Source organism: Callorhinchus milii, unplaced genomic scaffold (assembly GCF_018977255.1).
Source record: "Callorhinchus milii isolate IMCB2004 unplaced genomic scaffold, IMCB_Cmil_1.0 Scaffold1, whole genome shotgun sequence".
NCBI lineage: Eukaryota > Metazoa > Chordata > Chondrichthyes > Chimaeriformes > Callorhinchidae > Callorhinchus > Callorhinchus milii.
The window spans coordinates 116,767,990-116,786,805 of NW_024704742.1; the positions used below are offsets into that span (position 1 = coordinate 116,767,990).

Here is an 18,816-nt window from a genome sequence, read left to right on the forward strand (position 1 = left end):
TTGCCTAGCCTATTTAACTGCCTTCTCAACCTTAATGGCATGCAAGGGATGTTCTTGTGTCTTTGCTATGGTTAATTCAGAATCAGATTGGTTCAAAATTCTTCATTCTAACTTGCGGATTTTCACTTTCTATGGAGCACCATTACAATACTGTATCTTTGTGATCCTAGTTGTTCAGAGGAAGCAAATGAAGAATCAAAATCATTTTCATTCTGTTTCCAGGCAGTGTGAATGGAGATTCATTTTGGCCCCCTTTTTCCTCACTTCCCCAGTTCTCCTCGCCCCAAGCTTGGATTCCCAATTTGTTCTACAAAGTGCTTTGAGACATCCTCCTGATGTGAAAAGTGCTATATAAATTGTCTTTTTTCCATCTTTTCAGCAAACAGATTTAACATTTATCTCTTCACTTTGGCATCATTATTCTCATTGGGTAACATTATTCTGTACAAATAACTGGTAGTGATACCAGTTGATAATAATAAATACTAAGATACAGATTTCTGCCACAATTCAACAACATACGGTAAAATATTTGTGGTTTCCTTATGATAGAACAATCAGCACCATCTACTGACTGCAGTTAGTATTTCACATGCATGCTCAGCTTGTTTCGCCACTATTACAAGTAACTGCAAAGTATGAGCCAATTGGAAAGAACCAATAAGTGGTGTCTTAAGAAGCTCAACTATTTAATAATCATGTAAATATATGTCAGGAATAATTCTACAAAAACTACTGGATAGTGACCTTCACACTGTGTACACTACTTCCCCAAACTCCACAGAAACGTAAATAAAACATTTTATACTGAGAGATTCAGCAGTTTCCTGGAAAAAAGTGCAAGTTGTACTAATATGTCCAATCAGTACAATGTCCATGGTGAGATAAGAAATGGCCTTCAGAGATTAGAAAGGTGACATCGGGGGTGGGAGGGCAACACTGTCAGAAAAGCTTTTGATGTGTAATTGAATTTGAATTTGAGATTCTATGCTTTTCTAAAGGTTAAGGTTGCAGACACGAAGTGAAGACTCCTCTTTGTATTTCACCTTAACAGTGGGTTAGTCCTAGCTGGACAAGCGAGAGGAAAGTTTGCCAGACAGTTCTTTCAATGGCAAGCAATGGGTTAGCTTGCCATTTTAGCTGATTAAACTCCAGCAGGAAACCCCACACACATTCTGGGGTCTTAAAACCTTGGTTCTCATCAGCCTGTGCCTAATGCATCCCAGAATTCGGTAAGCAGGATACATCCCTCCAGGGAGAGAATGCGCATTCCATGCCACACGTGGAAATTTCCATGTGTAGATGGCATGCATGGAATTCTGTTTCGTTTGGATACTTAAGCATGGTAATAGGAATCTGTATACATTGGACACCCAGCTGACCATAAATAAATTCTGGATTGATCTTGCTGACATGGGAGTTAGGATGTTCTTCGTAAGCAACAGAATGTTGTGATGCTTAGCACACTGTATGATGTGTTACGTTGAAGTAATGTATAATGGGATAAAGCAACCCGTTAACTGCACATGCCCAGACATCATTAAGACACTCCAAGACAACAAGAGAGCTGTTTTTTTCAAAGTCAGAAATGACAGACACTCTCAAGAGATAGTTGAGTGGTTAAATTATATGCTTAGTAGGCTCCTTGAGCTCATATACTGATTGGTTCTGACATGCATAACTTCGTCTGCGCTTCGTCCATGAAGTTCAACCAGCAGGGTATTCTGCACAGCATAACTCTTGATGAACTCTGAACTGCTCTTGGCTGCTAATATTAACAGTACCGCAATTTTGACCCCATTTGTTTTTTGCATTTTTTTTAGCAGATATGTGTGTGTTTTTTTTAAAAATAGGAGTTAATGATTGGGTAGCTTTATTACTGTAATACCTGTCGGGCGTGGGTTTGGGCATTACAACAAATAATAATAATAATAATCCTTGCATTTGATATAGCGCTTTTCATGTCAGGAGGACCTCCCAAAGCACTTCACAGAACACACTGCAAAGTGAATTGACTGTATATTTGTGGGCGAACGCGGCAGCCAATTGCGCACAGCAATGTCCCACAAACAGATGTAGATTGAAAATGACCAATTTATTATTGTTTTTGGTTTTGGAGGGATTATTATTAGGCTCTGTGTGGAGTAAGCAAACTTGCCCAAGGTTTCGCCCTGACCTGCCTGGAACTGAACTCAGGACTCTCGCTTGCAAAGCGAGTGCTCTAACCACTGAGCTACAAGCCGAACAAGTAAAAGCACACGTCTGCCCAGATTAACCGGGTCTTTCAGGGTCAGCAAAAATAATTCCACAGCAGGCCAGTCAACACCTGAAGGAAGAAGCCAGTTCACTTTTTGTAAGGAGCTCTTTGGAAGCAATGGCGTAGACGTGGCAGCAGTTAAACCAGCAATGCCTGATTCCCTGCCAACTCCCTGATGGCCCTCGTGCGTTCCACCTTTCCTGGGAATGTCATTTCCTGGGATTCCTCCTGAACGTGTGCAGTTCTGCATTTAAATGCAGCCAAAGCTCCTGTTTCGTGAGATTCTGCAACTGAGGTGTTGAATAATACCTCAAAAGTTATCACTCGCGGCGTTTACGTGTTTTGAGGCGATGCGGTCAACCTCGTGTGATGGCGGTTCTCGGGAAGAAACACGAGCGTTCGTCCACAAGAAACTCTTCAGTCCTTATCGGTCATTTCCTCGTGGGGGGGGAAAGAATGGGTCTGCAGCTGGAGAGACTCTGGGGGGGGGAGGGGGGGGAGACAGAGACACGCCATGTCTGGGGTGGGGGAGACTGTCACTCCTTGTGTCTGAGGGGGAGACGGTGGGGGAGGGGAGGGGAGGGGGTGGGAGGCCAGTGCTCCCCCTGGTTACTGAGGGGTAACATGGCTGCTGTACCTGTTCAGGTCAGGTGTGCTCTCGCCGTCGCTCTCCTGGACCGAGGCCGCCACGACGCTCTCGTCGCTCTCACAGTCCGACACGTCCGTTGCCTCCATTCGCCCGACAGCCGCTCGGACGGACACACACACAGAGACACACACAGCGCAGGCGCGCCCAGCCCCGCCACCTTACCGCGCATGCGTCCCGCCAGTCGGCGGTCGACGGACCGACTGCCGCCCCTAATGCGCAGGCGCAGCGAGCATTCGCCGCCACGGGAACGCCGTTCCGGCGCACGCGTACTGGACCACCGCGCGGAGCATGCGCAGACCGCGAGTGAGTTACATCGAGTGCAAAGCAGGACGGGGTTGGGGGGGGGGGAGGGAGGGGCGGAGGGGGGGGTGCGGGGAGGGAGGGGCGGAGGGGGGGGGTGCGGGGAGGGAGGGACGGAGGGGGGGGTGCGGGGAGGGAGGGACGGAGGGGGGGGTGCGGGGGAGGGGCGGAGGGGGGGTGCGGGGAGGGAGGGGCGGGGGGGTGCGGGGGAGGGGCGGAGGAGAGGTGTGCGGGGGGTTAAGTAGAAATAATGTAAATATCGAGCAAAACAAGTGCAACGTACCTGCTCACCGTGTGAAACCGCACACCACTTGGCATCAACCAACCGTCACAACGACTTCACAGGACATCACACAATACACCGCTGCACTGGGGCCCACAATGCCGCCCACTGAAGGCTGAAGGGTAAGAGTGTCTGAGCATCAGTGCGCATCCAACACTTGGAAACACACTACTGCCCTCGGTCTGGCACACCTGATGCCATTTTATTTGCTTATGTGTTCTGGTGAGATCTTCATAAGCAGCTTGAACATTGTGCTTTTTAAAATAATCCTCCGGTATGGCTTTACATACTATTCTCTTTGTATGTAAAGTGGAATCCCACATCTCTAAATTCCCCTCTCTAAATTGTCCACCAAGTGATACAGTCTCGGGGACAATCACCTGATTGAAACCTGCTTAATGGTCTTCCTTAAAAAAATAAACTTATGATGCCTGTCATGTGCACTTTATACAGTACAGTAATCGCTCATTCATTGTGAAAAATAATCAGCGATTGCTACGGTATGTAAAAGTGTAATTATTTTAGCTGTCACAATCTAATCAACCTTAAAAATGATAGGCGGCATAAACTGGGCTAATATTTAAAACGGTTTATACAACATAGTTATAGGGAAAGGGGAGGTAAATGGGATTGAAAGGATTTCCCAGTTTTTAGAGAGATGAACTAGGGCTTTGCATTCTCAATAAATACATTTTAGAAGTAACCTTATAAAAGTACAACCAGAACAATACTCGTGGATGTGCAAAACATTGGGCAAGTTTCCTTACTCCACATGCCTCTGTTTACCTAGCACTAAGTAGGAACCATGTTCAAACTTTTTTTAAAAATAATATTCTTGTTTGCTCTTACCACTAAACAGTATTTGTACTTAAAATTATCTACTGTAAATACTTGTCTGGATTATCTAATGTAATCAGTCAGGGATGCCACAACTTGCAGAGTAGCAGGAATGTTTTCTTTTTATCGATTTAACAAGCAGAGTGATCTTCAGTTCGTTCAGTCCATTTATGTTGTGTTACCTAGTGCTTTATGCATTATTATTATTTATATTAGATATGCAAAATGTTCCAGTACAAACTAAAGCAGTGTGATCTTTGGTTCAGTCCATTTATGTTGTGTTACCTAATGCTTCATGCATTATTATTATTTATATTAGAGATGCAAAATGCTCCAGTACAAACTAAGGCAGACAATCATTTCTTAAAATAACTAATCACTGTTAACCATCCCCAACAAGTGGAAGTGACATTCCTGATAGCATGAAAACACATGCAGTGATTTCCACCTACAAATCTCAGTGTAATATCTCTGAAGCCCACCACCTGCTCCCTCAACCCCATCCTTACCCCTCTGCTGACCTCCAGCTCCACCTCCTCGCTCCACTATTCACGGACATCATCAACCTTTATTTTAATCTCAGTTAAAAGTTCAAAATTTAAATTCAATGAGCAGGTGCTGTTAGCAGAAGAGTTTCTTCTTAGCCAGACTGAAAGGTACTTTATCAGAATCACAATTCTCTACCCAGTCAGAAACGAGTCTTTTCAATTATGTATTTAAAAAAGTAATTCAATATGGATACATATCTGTCGTTCCTGATACTAAGTGATTCTCAGTTCATATGATTCCTGAAGTCTCTGGCTGAATTCAGAATGTCACCCCTTGATGTGGATGGTTGCAATTCTTCTGCATTATAATACATATTATGTATTTGTACCTAAAGGTATATCCTGCCATAATGCCCTATTTAATGCAACAAATGTTGTTGGGATCCTACTGGAATGCACCACCATTAAAGCACTTCAATTTCACCTATCAACGAGGCTCTAGAGTTCCTCCGAGACATTATTTTACATGAAAGGCACTCACAAAAGAAATATATATAGATGTGTGAATGCAAGTTGTTGTCTCTGCCGCCTTCGACACTGTTGACCATTCCATCCTCATACACCGCCTCTTCTTTACTTAACTTTCACAGACCTGCCCTTGCCTGGATCGAATCCTATCTCTCTCACCGTCTCCACTTTGTTGCCTCTAACGGTTTCTCCTCCAGCCCCCACACTGTCATGTCTGGTGTCCCCCAGGGCTCTGTCGTTGGCCTTCTCCTCTTTAATATCTACATGGTCCCCCTTGGTGACATCATCCGCAGACATGGGGTCAACTTCCACATGTATGCGGATGACACCCAACTTTATCTTTCTGCCTCCACCCTCAACTCCAAAACCACTGCTGTCCTGACAGATTGCCTGTCGGACATCAAGTCCTGGATGAGGGCAAATTTTCTACAGTTGAATGTGAACAAGACTGAGGCCCTCCTGATTGGCTCACGACAGCGCCTCTGGACCTCAGGCTCTGGCAACATCAACCTCCATGGTTGCACATTTCAACTCACCGCCAGTCAGGAACCTAGGTGTCTTGTTCGACCCTCAACTGTCTTTTCTTCCTCGCATCCAAGCCATGACACGCTCTGCCTTCCCTCACCGCCCAACTCCGCCACTACCTCACCCCTCAGGCCGCTGAAACTCTTATTCATGCCTTCATCATCTCCAGGCTCAACTATGCAAACGCCCTGCTTGTCGGCCTTCCCAACTCCTCCCTCCACAGGCTGCTGATAATCCAGAACTCTGCAGCCCGTGTCCTCTCCCGCACCAAACTCCGTGACCCCATCTCCCCCATTCTCGCCCAACTTCATTGGCTCCCTATACTTCAGAGGATCCAGTTCAAAATCCTGGTCCTCATCTACAAAGTCTTCCATGTCCTTGCCCCACTTCACCTTTGCGACCTCCTAACCCCCTATCAACTCGCCGGCTCCCTCACTCAGCCGGCTCCGGCCTGCTCCATGTCCCCCGACCCACCCGCCCCACCATTGGCGGGAGAGCCTTCAGCCACTCTGCCCCCAACCTCTGGAATTCCATCCCCCAATCACTCTGCCTCGCCCCCTCCTTAGCCTCCTTCAAGTCCCGACGCAAGACCCTCCTGTTCGACCATGCCATTGGTCACCCCCCTTCCCTTCCCCTCTCCCACCCAGCTCAGGTCTGAAATGCTGTACACTGTCCAGTGCCTTGGGACGTCCTCCCAATGTGAAATGCTGTACAAATGTAATGTTGTTGTTGTTGTTGCTCATGCATTATAATAATATTCACCTGGGATTTGATATACTGTTTATTGTGTCTTATAAAACATCCCAAAGAGCTTCATGGGATGTTTGACAGTGAAGGATAGTAATTATACGCTAATCATGGAGACTAATTATTTTTGATTCTGGAGCTATTCAGCATCAAACAAAATCTAAAATGTGCTAAATCTAAAATCATTTATTTAAACAACGTCATAGGAGAGAGAGAGAAATTTTGGCAGATGAAAATAAGATGAAACCAGCAGAGAATCAGGTGATGATGGAAAATGCTGGCATTCTGGGTGAAGGTGTAAAAGAAAATATTTTTCAAAAATCCTAGAACATAAGCAGTTGCTAGGCGAAAGAAGATTGAGGTCCATCTAGTTCGCCTTCCAACATCCCATCAGTCGCTTGATATGTCATGTCCCAAACTATATATTGTATCTCAAGATATTATTTTCCAGTAGAAATCTCTCTAATTTGTTCTTGAAACAAACAACACTTCCTGCTTCCCTAGGGATCCTATGCAAACTCTCTGCTTGTCGGCCTCCCCAACCCCTCCCTCCATAGGCTACAGATCATCCAGAACGCTACAGCCCATGTCCTCTCCCGTACCAGGTTCCTATCATGCCCATCCTCGCCCAACTCCTCTGGCTTCCCACCACACAAAAGATACAGTTCAAGATCCTGGTCCTCACCTTCAAAGCCCTCCATGGCCTTGCTCCCCTTTACCTTTGCTTTCGGGCACCCTACTTCCTTCGCTCTTGTCCACCCTCCCCGATCCCGATCCCCAGCTCGGGTCCGAAACACTGATGGTCCAGCGCCTTGGGACGTCCTCTCAACATGAAAGGTGCTATACAAATGTAATTTTGTTGTTGCTGAGAGCCCTGAAGGCAGAGTCAGCTTTACGGGGTATATCTATTTGTCAAAGCTCATCACATGAGGACCTGAATTAAGCAGCTGATGTTGAGTAAACCTGGCTTGGACCTCTAGAACATGAATTTGGCATGTCACATACTACCACGTAAATGTCTTTGCAGGCTGATGTCCATTGAATAGCTGATGATGAACCTCTGAGGCGCGGGGCGACAGGTCCTGGAAGGTATTACCTGGAGTCCAAATTTGTGAACATTTGCTCAAATATCCAGAATTTGGTATCCACTTTGATTGGTGTGCAAAGAGATAAGCATGTGCTGCTCCGAGATGCTAACCCTGAAGGGTGCTATATAAATGCATGTTGTTGTTGCTCACGCTCTACACCTCCAACTGGTGGAACCAGCACACAATGGGAGTGATGTGTATCCACATCGTGAACAGGAGGATGGTGGCAGTGTTCTCATTCATTTCATTTCTGCTGCTCACCAGGAAGCTCAAAGGGAATTTCTGGTACCTGCTATGCACCCAGAAAGGGCTCTTACCTGCATTTGTCGGATGCCAAATGATCAAGTATCCTCCGGTGGCGGGTGGTGGGGGTGGGGGGGTGGTTAGCAGAGTCTTCTGCTAACATGTCGCAGTCAAATCAGCCCTCTGAGGTGATCTTGGGAGTCCAATTTGTGAGCCAAGCAGGTCCAAAGTGCTCCAGAGCACTGCTGATAATGGACCAACCAGCATGGCTTATCATTAGGTTTCGGTGGGACAGACCGGTCAATGAGAGAGCAGGGGATCTTCCTATTTGGGTCCTGTTAATCCTCCGAGCCAAAGCCCTGTTGTCTAGGGTCCTACCTGAACAAGCAGTGGAAAACATGCTCTTAGTTGTAAGATATGTTTTTATCCCTCAGATAAAAATAATTCCAGCAGTATGTACCCTACTTAGTGCCCAAACCTTTGCTCTCGCCTGCCCCTAATACTCTCCAGAATTAGGTAAGCAGGGTGCTTCCCTCCAGGAAGAGAGAGCACATTTCATTCCAGACACAGAGAAATATGTGTAGGTAATATGCGTGGTACACGGATGGATCAAATAGCTTTCTTCTGTATTGTAAATTTCTATGTATGTGGAATTCTGAGTCAGGTTCAGATATTCATACAGTCAATGCTGACACAACAATTGCATTGCTGCTAGGGTGTTGCATTGCCGAAGGTGCCATCCTATAGATGAGTCGTTATACCAAGGTCAAGTCTACCTGTTTAGGTGGACATAAAAGATCTCATGGCTTCTTCTGTGGCATAAATTTTGATGGTTCTATAGGAAACAAACAAGTCAAGGAAGATTGGCACTCAAGATACACGAATTACAGGCATGATGGGGTATTGGGATAATAATAATTATCTGTAACAAAAACAGAAGTCCCTGAGAACACTCAGAGGGTCAAGCAACATCTATGGAGAAAGGGAAGAGAGTCAACGTTTTGGGTCCACGACCCTTCATCAGAGACTTCTGTTTTTGTTTCAGATTTCCAGCATCTGCAGTATTTTGTGTTTTGCTTTATATGTTTGGGACGTCCTCCTGACGTGAAAGGCGCTTTATAAATGGAATCTTGTTGTTGTTGTTGTTGTTATAATAATCTGCATTTGGTATAGCGCCTTTCACGTTGGGAGGACATCTCAAAGCCCTTCACAGGTTTCCACTGGAGTGATTTTGTATTTGTAGGTGAACTCAGCAACCAATTTGTATACAGCACTGTTCCACAAACACAATAATAATAATAAATTTTGCATTTGATGATGTGCCTTATCATATCTTCGAGACTTCTCAAAGCGCTTCACAGAATATACTGCAAATAGACTGTAATATTTTGTGGGAAAAGCACAATGAAGTGAATGACCAATTTTTTTAATTTAAGGGATTGTTGGACACCGGAATAATGATTAGTGCCATAAGACCTTTAACGTCTACCTGAACAGGAAAACAGGACCTTGGTTTTAATGTCTCATTCAAAGGATAGCTTCTCTGACAATGCACCAGACTGCTGCGTCTCGCTCACAAAGTATACAGTCAATTCAATTAACTTTACAGTAGAATCATAGCCCATCGTGTCCGTGCCGGCTCTTTGAAAAGCGCTTCCAATTCAATCCCACTCCCCCGCCGCTCTCCCCATAGCCCTGCAAACCTGTCCTCCCCAAATAATTATCGTGAAAGTTGTTATCGAGTCGGCTTCCACCGCCCTTTTCAGGCAACGCGCCCCAGTTTGTCCTGCGAAGCGCTTGGAGACGTCTCGGAAGACCTGATAAGACGCTCTTATCAAATGCAAGAGGATGATGGTGCTGCTGATGATGATTATTATCATTATTATTTCCCACTCCATCCTCTCCCACCCACTCGCGAAGGTACCCGCGGGCCAATCAGGGCGAGCTCGGGGCGCAGCCTCCCTCCGCAGTGGCCCGTTTCTCGCTGGCGAGATCACGTGAGCGGCTCGTGAAGCCGAGCGGCCAATGGGACGAGCCGTCGTAGCCGGGTGACGTGCTGGCTCCGGGGGGGGGAGGGCGGGAGCTCGGCCAATCGGAGGAGCGGAAAAATCGGACGATGCGGGCTCGCCATTTTGGTCGGAGGCTGTCAAACCGCTCCCTCTTCCCGGAGCCGCTCTCACTGACATCACCGCGGCGAGACGGAGCCCCGCTTCCCACCACTGTTTAATTTATATTATTGTTGTTCGTTTATTTTTTTATATTAAAAAAAAGGAAAGACTCTTCCCCCCCCACTCCCCCGACACACGCACGCACACCCGGGGTGAGTAACGTGCCGTTGCCGACAGGTTATTTGAATCGAGTTTTTTTTACTTCGAGCCGCGGTTACCGGCAGCGCGTGAGGCGGTTCCTCGCTGACCGATGTAATGCGGTGGTTTCGCGATCGGCCGTCCCTCCCCCCACAACTCCACCGATTCGTCCTTTTATAACGCGTCCGCGGTTTCCGTTCAATCCCCGGTAATTAATTTTTTTATTATTATTTTTCACTCGACGGCGACGGCGGCGGCGATTTTACGGCCGTCCGGTTTTGACAGCGGGCAAAACGGGTTCCTTTTCGGCCGAAGCATCTTCCGCTGAAGGTCACCTGCGCTTACCCCCCCCCCCGCCCGCTCCTCGGGAAGGTGCGGAGCGGCACTGCCCCGACGTCGATTCCCGTTTACCCTGTGCTTCAAACGGAAATTCGAGACGTGTTTACGGGGGGGGATGTCATTCCTCTTTACGCCTCACCCCTCCCGCTGTTCCTTCTCTCTCCCCCCCCCCCCTCTCTCTCTCCCTCTCTCCCCCCATTTTACTGTTATTTTCATTGTGGAGTCCTGTCGCTCAGTGGTTAGAGCACTCGCTTTGCAAGTCAGACACCTGGGTTCAATTCCCAGTCAGGGCGAAGCCTTGGGTAAGTTTCCTTACTCCACACGCCTGGTAATTATCCCTCCAAAACATCATCATAAATTGGTCATTTTCAATCCACGACTGTTCGCGGGACACTGCTGCGCGCAATTATTGGCGGCCGCGTTTCGCTCACAAATATTATACGGTCAATTCGCTTGACAGTCTATTCTGTGAAGCGCTTTGAGACGTCGAGAAGATGTGAAAAGCGCGATATCAAATGCAAGGATTATTATTATTATTTTGGAGTTCATGCGCCATATATTGTTTTTTTTAAACAAGTTGCGTTTATGCAGCACCATTTGTGTAAGATAAGGGCTCTGAATATTTTACCGTGAGGGATGTTTTGCAATGTTTAAACAGGCAGTTATATAATTTAGAGTGCAATTGTAGTCCATATGCTTTTCTTATTTGCAGAAGATAACCCACCCCCTTAATAGTAAACTATTTACAATGTATTGTGGACTGGGTAGGAGGATATTTAAGGGAAATCCCTAAAAGTACGTGGGTGGAAGCCACATGCAGAGTTCAAAAAAATAATATTCCCAAACACAGAATTAAATTACAAAACTCAATTTTAAAACTCAATACTTAGATTGACAATAACCTAACTATGTGTAAGCAGTTGGGAGATATGCACATGTAAGCATTTGGGAGATTGAGCTGAGTATTGGGGGAAAGCTTTGTGTGACTTACGTTGGCATATGGTCCAGGGTTTTACTACCAATGTAGTACCACTACTAGTGGTATACTTACATGGATGCCACCCCTACAAAGCTACCCAACCAAGTGGCTATTATTTGTGTATGAGCGTTCATGGTAAGCGTCTACCATCTTTTGAATACAAACGGTGTCAAGGCAACCTCATTGCTGTCCTTAACCACATTTTTAACTGGCATAGCTCTGACTTAAAATGGTATTTTATTGCTAAATCAGATAAGTTCAGTTCCCACGAAGGCAAACTTGAGCTGTATAGCTTTCTGATCAAGCCACACCTAAAGCACTGCATACAGTTCTGGTTGACATGAAGCAAGGAAGCTGTTCATGTTCAGAGGCAGTCCAGAAAAAGAGTAAAGAGGAGGATTCCAAGTGTCAAAACAATAAACTATGACTAGACAAGCTAGAACTAGTTTAATATATAAAAGCAATCTAAGAGGGTGGTTTGTAATGTAATGGCTTATATAAGATTTTAGGTCTATCTGTTTTGACTACTTAACTACTTCACCTAATACACTCAACTCATCCATGCTATCAACATCTGCAGGCCTGATGTCTCCAATGCCTTCCTTCGCATCCTTCCCAGCTCGAGCCTTCACAAGATCAGCCTGTACTCTTTCCCAAGCCAGGTCTGTCACCCCCCCCACCCCATCCTCTCCAGACCGCCGTGGCTCCCTATTCCTCAAGAGACAGAGGAAACCTCTGCGGTTTCTCCGATGGTTCAGTTGATAAAGTGCAGCACTACTTTTTCAGTATTGCAATTTTAAGATATAAAGTATCAGCATCTTGCATTTTCTGATGTATTATGCTCGGACTCCTTTTCCACAATTAGTTGAGAGCTTTTACAGCGAAATGTCAAGCTGCCTCACTTGAGTCCTTCTGGGAATCCCTAAGAGTAAAGTTTGTGAACTCTGTTCTTTCTTTATTGCTTTTCTGCAAAACAAGGCATAGGATTTATTTGTGTGCCTTGTAGCAAATTCTTGTGCTGCCTGCCAATAAAAGTGGAGTCCTGTAGCTCACTAGTTAGAGCAACCGCCTCACAAGTGAGAGGACCTGTGTTTGATTCTCGGGCAGGTTTCCTTACGCCACACGCCTCTGTTCACCTAGCAGTAAGTAGGAAACCGGTTAGTCGATTGGCGGATCGCTTTTCTGGGGGTAATAATCCCACCAAAAAAAAAATAATTTTGTTATTCAATCCACAACTGTTGTGGGTCACTGCTCTGCTGAATTGGCTGCCACGTTTCGCCCATAAAATATACAGTCAATTCACTTTACAGTATATTCTGTGAAGCGCTTTGAGACATCTTGAAAACGCGATAAGGCGCTATATAAAATGCAAGGATTATTGTTATAAAAGAGTAGTGAAAGTTTGAAACAGAAGTTTTCTAAATGTTGTTTTCAGTACTTTTGACGACAGAAATTCCTTATTTTGTTTTGAAGATATGTTTTACTAAGTTTTTTTTTTAGCTGTTCTTTTTTTGGTCAGCCGGATGTCTTGACACATGTGGAAACCCATCACCATGCTTAAAATTATTCAAACCAAACTGAAAATTCCACGCATCCCACCTAGACATGGAAATCCCAGGGATAGATTGTTGGAATGGAAGGTGCACACTCTCCCTGGAGGGACACATCCTGCTTACCTAATTCCGGAAAGTATTAGGCGCAGTTTGGCAAGATCCAAGGCTTGGGGATCCCAGAGTGTGCTTTGGGGTACTGCTGGAGTCTAACCAGCTAAAACCGTAGAGCTTGCCATTGATATTGCTGTCTGGCAAACTTTCCCACTGCATGTCCAGCTAGGATCACCCCACCCATTAGTGTCATTGATATTTCTTAATGAAGCTGTTCCAAGATAGTATTTTCATAAATAATTTCACATTAAATTTAGATGGAAAGTTTGAATATTTTTGGTTGAATAATTCCTGGATTGCAATCTTTAGTACATGGAAAAAGGATAAAGTTAAATTGTTCATATTACTGTGCTGCTAATGAAGTGAGTTTTCATGGGTGGAATGGTTTTCTAAACTGCAATAGTAAGATTTGCATTATATGTGCATGTTTTGTGCATGTTTGTTTAGCCCTAATAAATCATTTTGGCATGTGGTGAAGAATTGGATAAAAACAGATGTTTTAATAGCCTGAATAAATACACAATTTGGAGTTCATTATTGTTAGATTATACAGTGAACATACTGGTAACATAAATGCACACAAATCAAATAGATAAACAATAATAGCTGGGCACAGCAGTCTCCAGCTGGGGTGTTAGAGATAAATGGTTGCAACTAATTGTATTTAACTGTCGAGGTGCCAGCGTTCTGATGGGAAGTCATAACCTTGATAAATTTGATTTCACAGTGATGCAATAAGATTGTAATACTGTCAAGCTGCCGCACCCAAGTCCTGTGAATCCCCAAGAGTAAAGCTCAGGAATTTTGTGTTTTCTTTATTGTTCCCCTGCAAAACTAGGTGTAGGATTTATTTTTGTGCCAATGTAGCAAGTTCTTGTACTGCCTACCAGTAAAAGTGTAATGAAAGTTTGAAACAGAAGTTTTCTATATTCTGTACCTTGTTATTTGTTTCATATCGATGCAATAAATTGCAATAATGTCAAGCTGTCTTACGTGAGTCGTTCTGGAAATCCCCAAGAGTAAAGTTTGGGAATTTTGTGATGTTATAGATTGTTTTAGAGTTATCTGTTGCATTCAAGTTGAATGTGAATGAACGGATGACAGTAAAATAGCTATAATAATAATAATAATCCTTGCATTGGATTTAGCGCTTTTCGCTTCTTCTAGACATCTCAAAGCACTTCACGGAATATGCTGTAAAGTGAATTGATTGTATATTTGTGGGCGAAACGCAGCAGCCAATTGCACACAGCAATGTCCCACAAACAGTCATGGATTGAAAATGACCAATTTATTATTGTTTTGGTTTTGGAGGGATTATTATTAGGCGTGTGGAGTAAGGAAACTTGCCCAAGGTTTTGTCCTGCCAGGAATTGAACCCAGGTGTCTCGCTTGCAAAGCAAGTGCTCTAACCACTGAGCTACTGGACTTTGAGCTTTTACTGTGCCATTGGAATCTATGCTCACGTATATTTGGGAACTGTTAACTTGGAAATGTGGTATAAAGTTACCAAATAAAAGTTTGATGCATTTTAATGCCAATTTGACCTGCATTACTGGGGCTGCTTTGAGTGTGTGTGTGTGTGTGTGTGAGAGTCACAGTTTCAAATCTGCATTCAGTTGTTGTCAAGTATTAGCACATTGCAGCTTTACAAACTTAATTTGGAACCAGAAGAGGATTCATCTTCTTGGAACAGCCAAAAATAGTGTCAGGGTTTTCTAAATTGCTATGACGCACTTCAATATTCCTTCATTGTGAAGTACATATTTGCCATAGGATTGTTTATCAGGTTTCTTCATTTTCAAAGGTGTGTTGTGCTCCGTTAAGGTCACAGTATATCTTGGAGCTAATTAGGTTATTAAAAAGGTGCTAGGCAATACTGGAATAAACAATAGACAGTATAGCAGAAATGTTGCTTCTGATGTGTAGTACGTGCGACTAACTAAGCAAATGCTGGTTGGTTCTGTGATGTCTTATCCACTGTTGTTAATGTAGCTTTTACAATAGGAAGCAAACAAAAAATGCCAGACTCCTTGTGTACTGCTTTGCCTTTGAAACCCATGATTTAAATCCATTGAGATGCTGACTGATTCTAACTACCCCCCAACTATCATCCACATCTATGCTCTCGCACGCTTAGATTTCCCTCATGTCTGCAATATTGCATGCTGTGCATGCCTTTCCTCTTGGGTGCCCGAGACGCACCTTTATTTTTCCCAGATTTGGTTATGCCAATACTCCGCTGGACTTCCCTGCATAAGATGCAGTCTATTCAAGACTTTGTACCCGATGTCCTCTCCTGAGCCAGCTCCACATCCTTGCTCGGATTCACTGTTTCCTCATCCCTCAGTGGATCGAATTCAAAATCTTTGTTGTTGCATTTAAATCCTTTCATGGGCTAGCCCCTACCCCACCTCCGCAACCTCCTTCACCAACCCAAGTGTTCCCTTCAGTTGGCCGACACTGGCCTGATCCACATCCCCCTCTATCCACCCCAGCTTCAGCGGCTTTCAGCCAATTGGCACCTGCTCTATGAAGCTCCTGTTAACTTTCTCTCTCCCTCTTCCTTCTTCCAAGATATGCCTTGAAATGTACATCTTTAACTATGTTTTCTGGCTTCTTGCCCCCCCACCCTCCCAGGTCTGGTCCCCAGCCCGAAATGTCAAACACTTTGGGATGTTCTCCTGACGTGAATTGTATTGTTATTTCTGTTTTAGAATATGATGTGTAATCCTTAGAGAACTCATTAGTTCATCTAACACGTTTCTTTCCTAAAGCATGGACTTCAATTTGTTACAAAAATGGGTTTAAGGAAATTTTGCCAGATGGACACTTTGGAGACTATGACATTTCATTTTCTTTTAAATATAATTTTGTAGATTCTATTTTACCAATTTGCAATAAAACAAATTAATGTTACTGTGCAGTTTTAGCATCTGATCTTAAACACACCCTCTTTTTTCTTGTGAAATACTGTACTTCTATGAAAACCTGATTTGCTTGCTCTATTAAACTGCATTTAAAAAAACTTGCCAATATAGACCTCTAACTGTGAACATTTACGCAAATCCATTTGAACATTGATTTTATTTGTCAGAGGATAAGGCCACTCAGCCCACCATGTCTCCCACTGCTATCAGAAGAGTTTCAGATTTGCAGGGCCCTTGCATTCCATTTATTGTTCTTCCTGAATACTCAGTCTACTATCTTTCAGTACAAATTTACATTTATATAACACCTTTTACATTGTAAAAGATGTCCCAAGGCATCATTGTAGCATAAAGCTGTTTTGAGTCTCAGTCACCTTGCCTGGTAACCCTTTTCTTAACCATTTTATTATTAGTTACTGAGTTGTTGTGCAATGTTACTGCTGTCAGAAAATGGTAATTTATTTATTTATCTTTTCCTCTCAGGTCAAATTAAAGATAGAAAAAATGCTGTCAAGGTTGTTCCGGATGCATGGTTTTTTTGTTGCCTCCCATCCTTGGGAGGTGATTGTGGGAACAGTTACTATTACCATCTGCATGATGTCCATGAATATGTTTACTGGAAATAATCAGATATGTGGCTGGAACTTTGAATGTCCTAAGGTTGAAGAGGTAAGAGTGTGATAGAATATTTCAGAGCTCATTCTACATGGTAATTTAGTTGTTTAAAAATAATGAAATCCTTGGGGAGGAAATAATTGTTTAATGAAATTAATTTATTGATTTGTGAAATTTTACTTGTTTTTCATCAGCATGAATTTTGTTTCCATAGGAGGTATTGAGCAGTGACATCATAATCTTGACCATCACCCGCTGTTTAGCAATTTTCTACATATATTTCCAATTCCAGAACCTCCGACAGCTTGGTTCAAAGTATATGCTGGGTATGGTCTGAACTACCATTTGATTCTAAAATTGAACTGTTAAAATATGTATACTTTTGCACCAGTGCCTTGGGACATCCTCCCGACGTGAAAGGCGCTATACAAATGTAATTTTGTATTGTATATATTTTCAGTTTTGTTTCAGTTTTTATAATATTTGGGTTTGGGTAGCAGGGAAAACAAATGGAAAACAATTCTAATGCAGCTGACTTTTACTTCCTCTTTTAGGGATTGCTGGTCTGTTCACCATCTTTTCCAGCTTTGTTTTCAGCACCGTAGTCATTCATTTTCTGGATAAAGAACTAACTGGCCTCAAGTGAGTCCTAACAATTAGAATACAACATTTTCATTTAAGTGAATATTGATTTTTTGAATATTATAGTTTAATGAAGCCTGCGTTTGCACATTATAGAAGCTAATTCAGATTCTGCAATGTACTCTTAAATGCAAGATTGAGATGTGATTGATGCGGTAACTTTCAGGAGGTAGTAGTCATTATGACTTTGCTCCAGTTACAGTATAAATAGTTAGTCCAAAGCAAACCCTCAAACTGCAACATGTGGCATTCCTTGGAACTCTATCCTTGGCCCTCTCTTTGGATGCATGCTCAACCTCGTGGAGCCTGTGTGGAACCATGTTATCTTGGTTAACTCAACTGTCCTTTAAACCTCACATTCATGCTCTGAACTACTCAGCTTTTCCTCTACTTCTGTAACATCTCCTGCATCCTCCACTACCTCTCGCACCAGGATGCCGTAACCCTAATCAATACTTTCACCATGTCCAGGCTAGATGTCAACTCTGTGGTTGTGGACTACTTGCTTCTTCCCTTCGCAAGCTGCAGCCTATCCACAACTTTGCAGCATGTGTCCTTTCCTGCACTAGGTTTTGCGAGCCTCTCACCCTCTCCAAACCCAACTCCACTAGCTCTCCATCCCCCAGTGGATCGAGTCCAGATGATCACCCTAACCTTTAAATCCTCCATGGTCTTCCCTCACCACATCTCTGTGACCTCCTCAAAACTCTCAAATCTGATCGTTCAACGTGCATATCTTCTTCATATCCCCTTCACTTTCAGCTTATCTATTGCTACTCGATAGAACTCCATCCTGGAGTCCCTTGCCTTCAAGGTCTGCCTCAAGACCTTCCTCTTTGACTGCACCTTTGACCATCTTTCCCTCCTCGGCCCCCACCACCATCTTAGATGTCCCACCATCTTGGGACGTCCTCCCGATGTGAAAGGCGCTACACAAATGTAATCTTGTTGTTGTAGTAGATGCAAACTTTAAACTATCCAGTGTCTGGGCATCCTCCCGATGTGAAAGGTGGTATATAAATTTACAAATACCTTTCGGGAGCATGTGGAAAAGTAAATTTTTACATTTGTTTATTAAAGTTTAAAATACTCCCCATGATGCCCTGCCCAATTGCTAAAAATAAATTCTTGCCTCAAATTTTCTTGCATAAAAGCATTGACTATAGACTGGGGATCAAATTTAGGATCTTCCTGATCTCTCTTCAGTTAGGGTCACACTATGTGTAAGCTTTACCAACAAAGATATTGGGAATTTGTTTTTTTAACATTAACAAGCGAACAGGTGTGCTAGTGAGCTGCAGCTCTGCCCCATAAACTGTAGTCATAATTCTATGTCTCCTGTAAATTATTTTAGCTCCTTATCAGTATTTGCATTCATTTTTAATTATTGCATGGA

General features: G+C 43.7%; 2 protein-coding genes across 4 annotated transcripts in view; one reads left to right on the forward strand and one right to left on the reverse strand.

Moving 5' to 3' along the window:
- Positions 1-3,034, reverse strand: part of LOC121848041 — a 35,514-nt gene extending 32,480 nt beyond the window's left edge. The window contains exon 1 of the mRNA XM_042331706.1: positions 2,895-3,034. Within this exon, the coding sequence (XP_042187640.1) occupies positions 2,895-2,992 (98 nt within the window). The 5' untranslated portion in view covers positions 2,993-3,034. The remainder of the gene's footprint in view (positions 1-2,894) is intronic.
- A 376-nt stretch (positions 3,035-3,410) lies between these two features.
- The window catches only part of hmgcra (3-hydroxy-3-methylglutaryl-CoA reductase a), a 31,556-nt gene continuing 16,150 nt past the window's right edge, over positions 3,411-18,816 (forward strand). Inside the window, exons 1-4 of one of the 3 annotated variants that reach the window (XM_007905351.2) lie at positions 3,411-3,611; positions 16,647-16,832; positions 16,993-17,104; positions 17,333-17,420. In XM_007905351.2, coding sequence (XP_007903542.1) covers positions 16,668-16,832; positions 16,993-17,104; positions 17,333-17,420 — 365 coding nt within the window. In that variant the 5' untranslated portion in view covers positions 3,411-3,611; positions 16,647-16,667. Of the gene's footprint in view, positions 3,612-7,684; positions 7,704-10,240; positions 10,266-16,646; positions 16,833-16,992; positions 17,105-17,332; positions 17,421-18,816 lie in introns of those variants that run through there. The other 2 variants (XM_007905350.2, XM_007905348.2) reach the window with 2 other exon arrangements.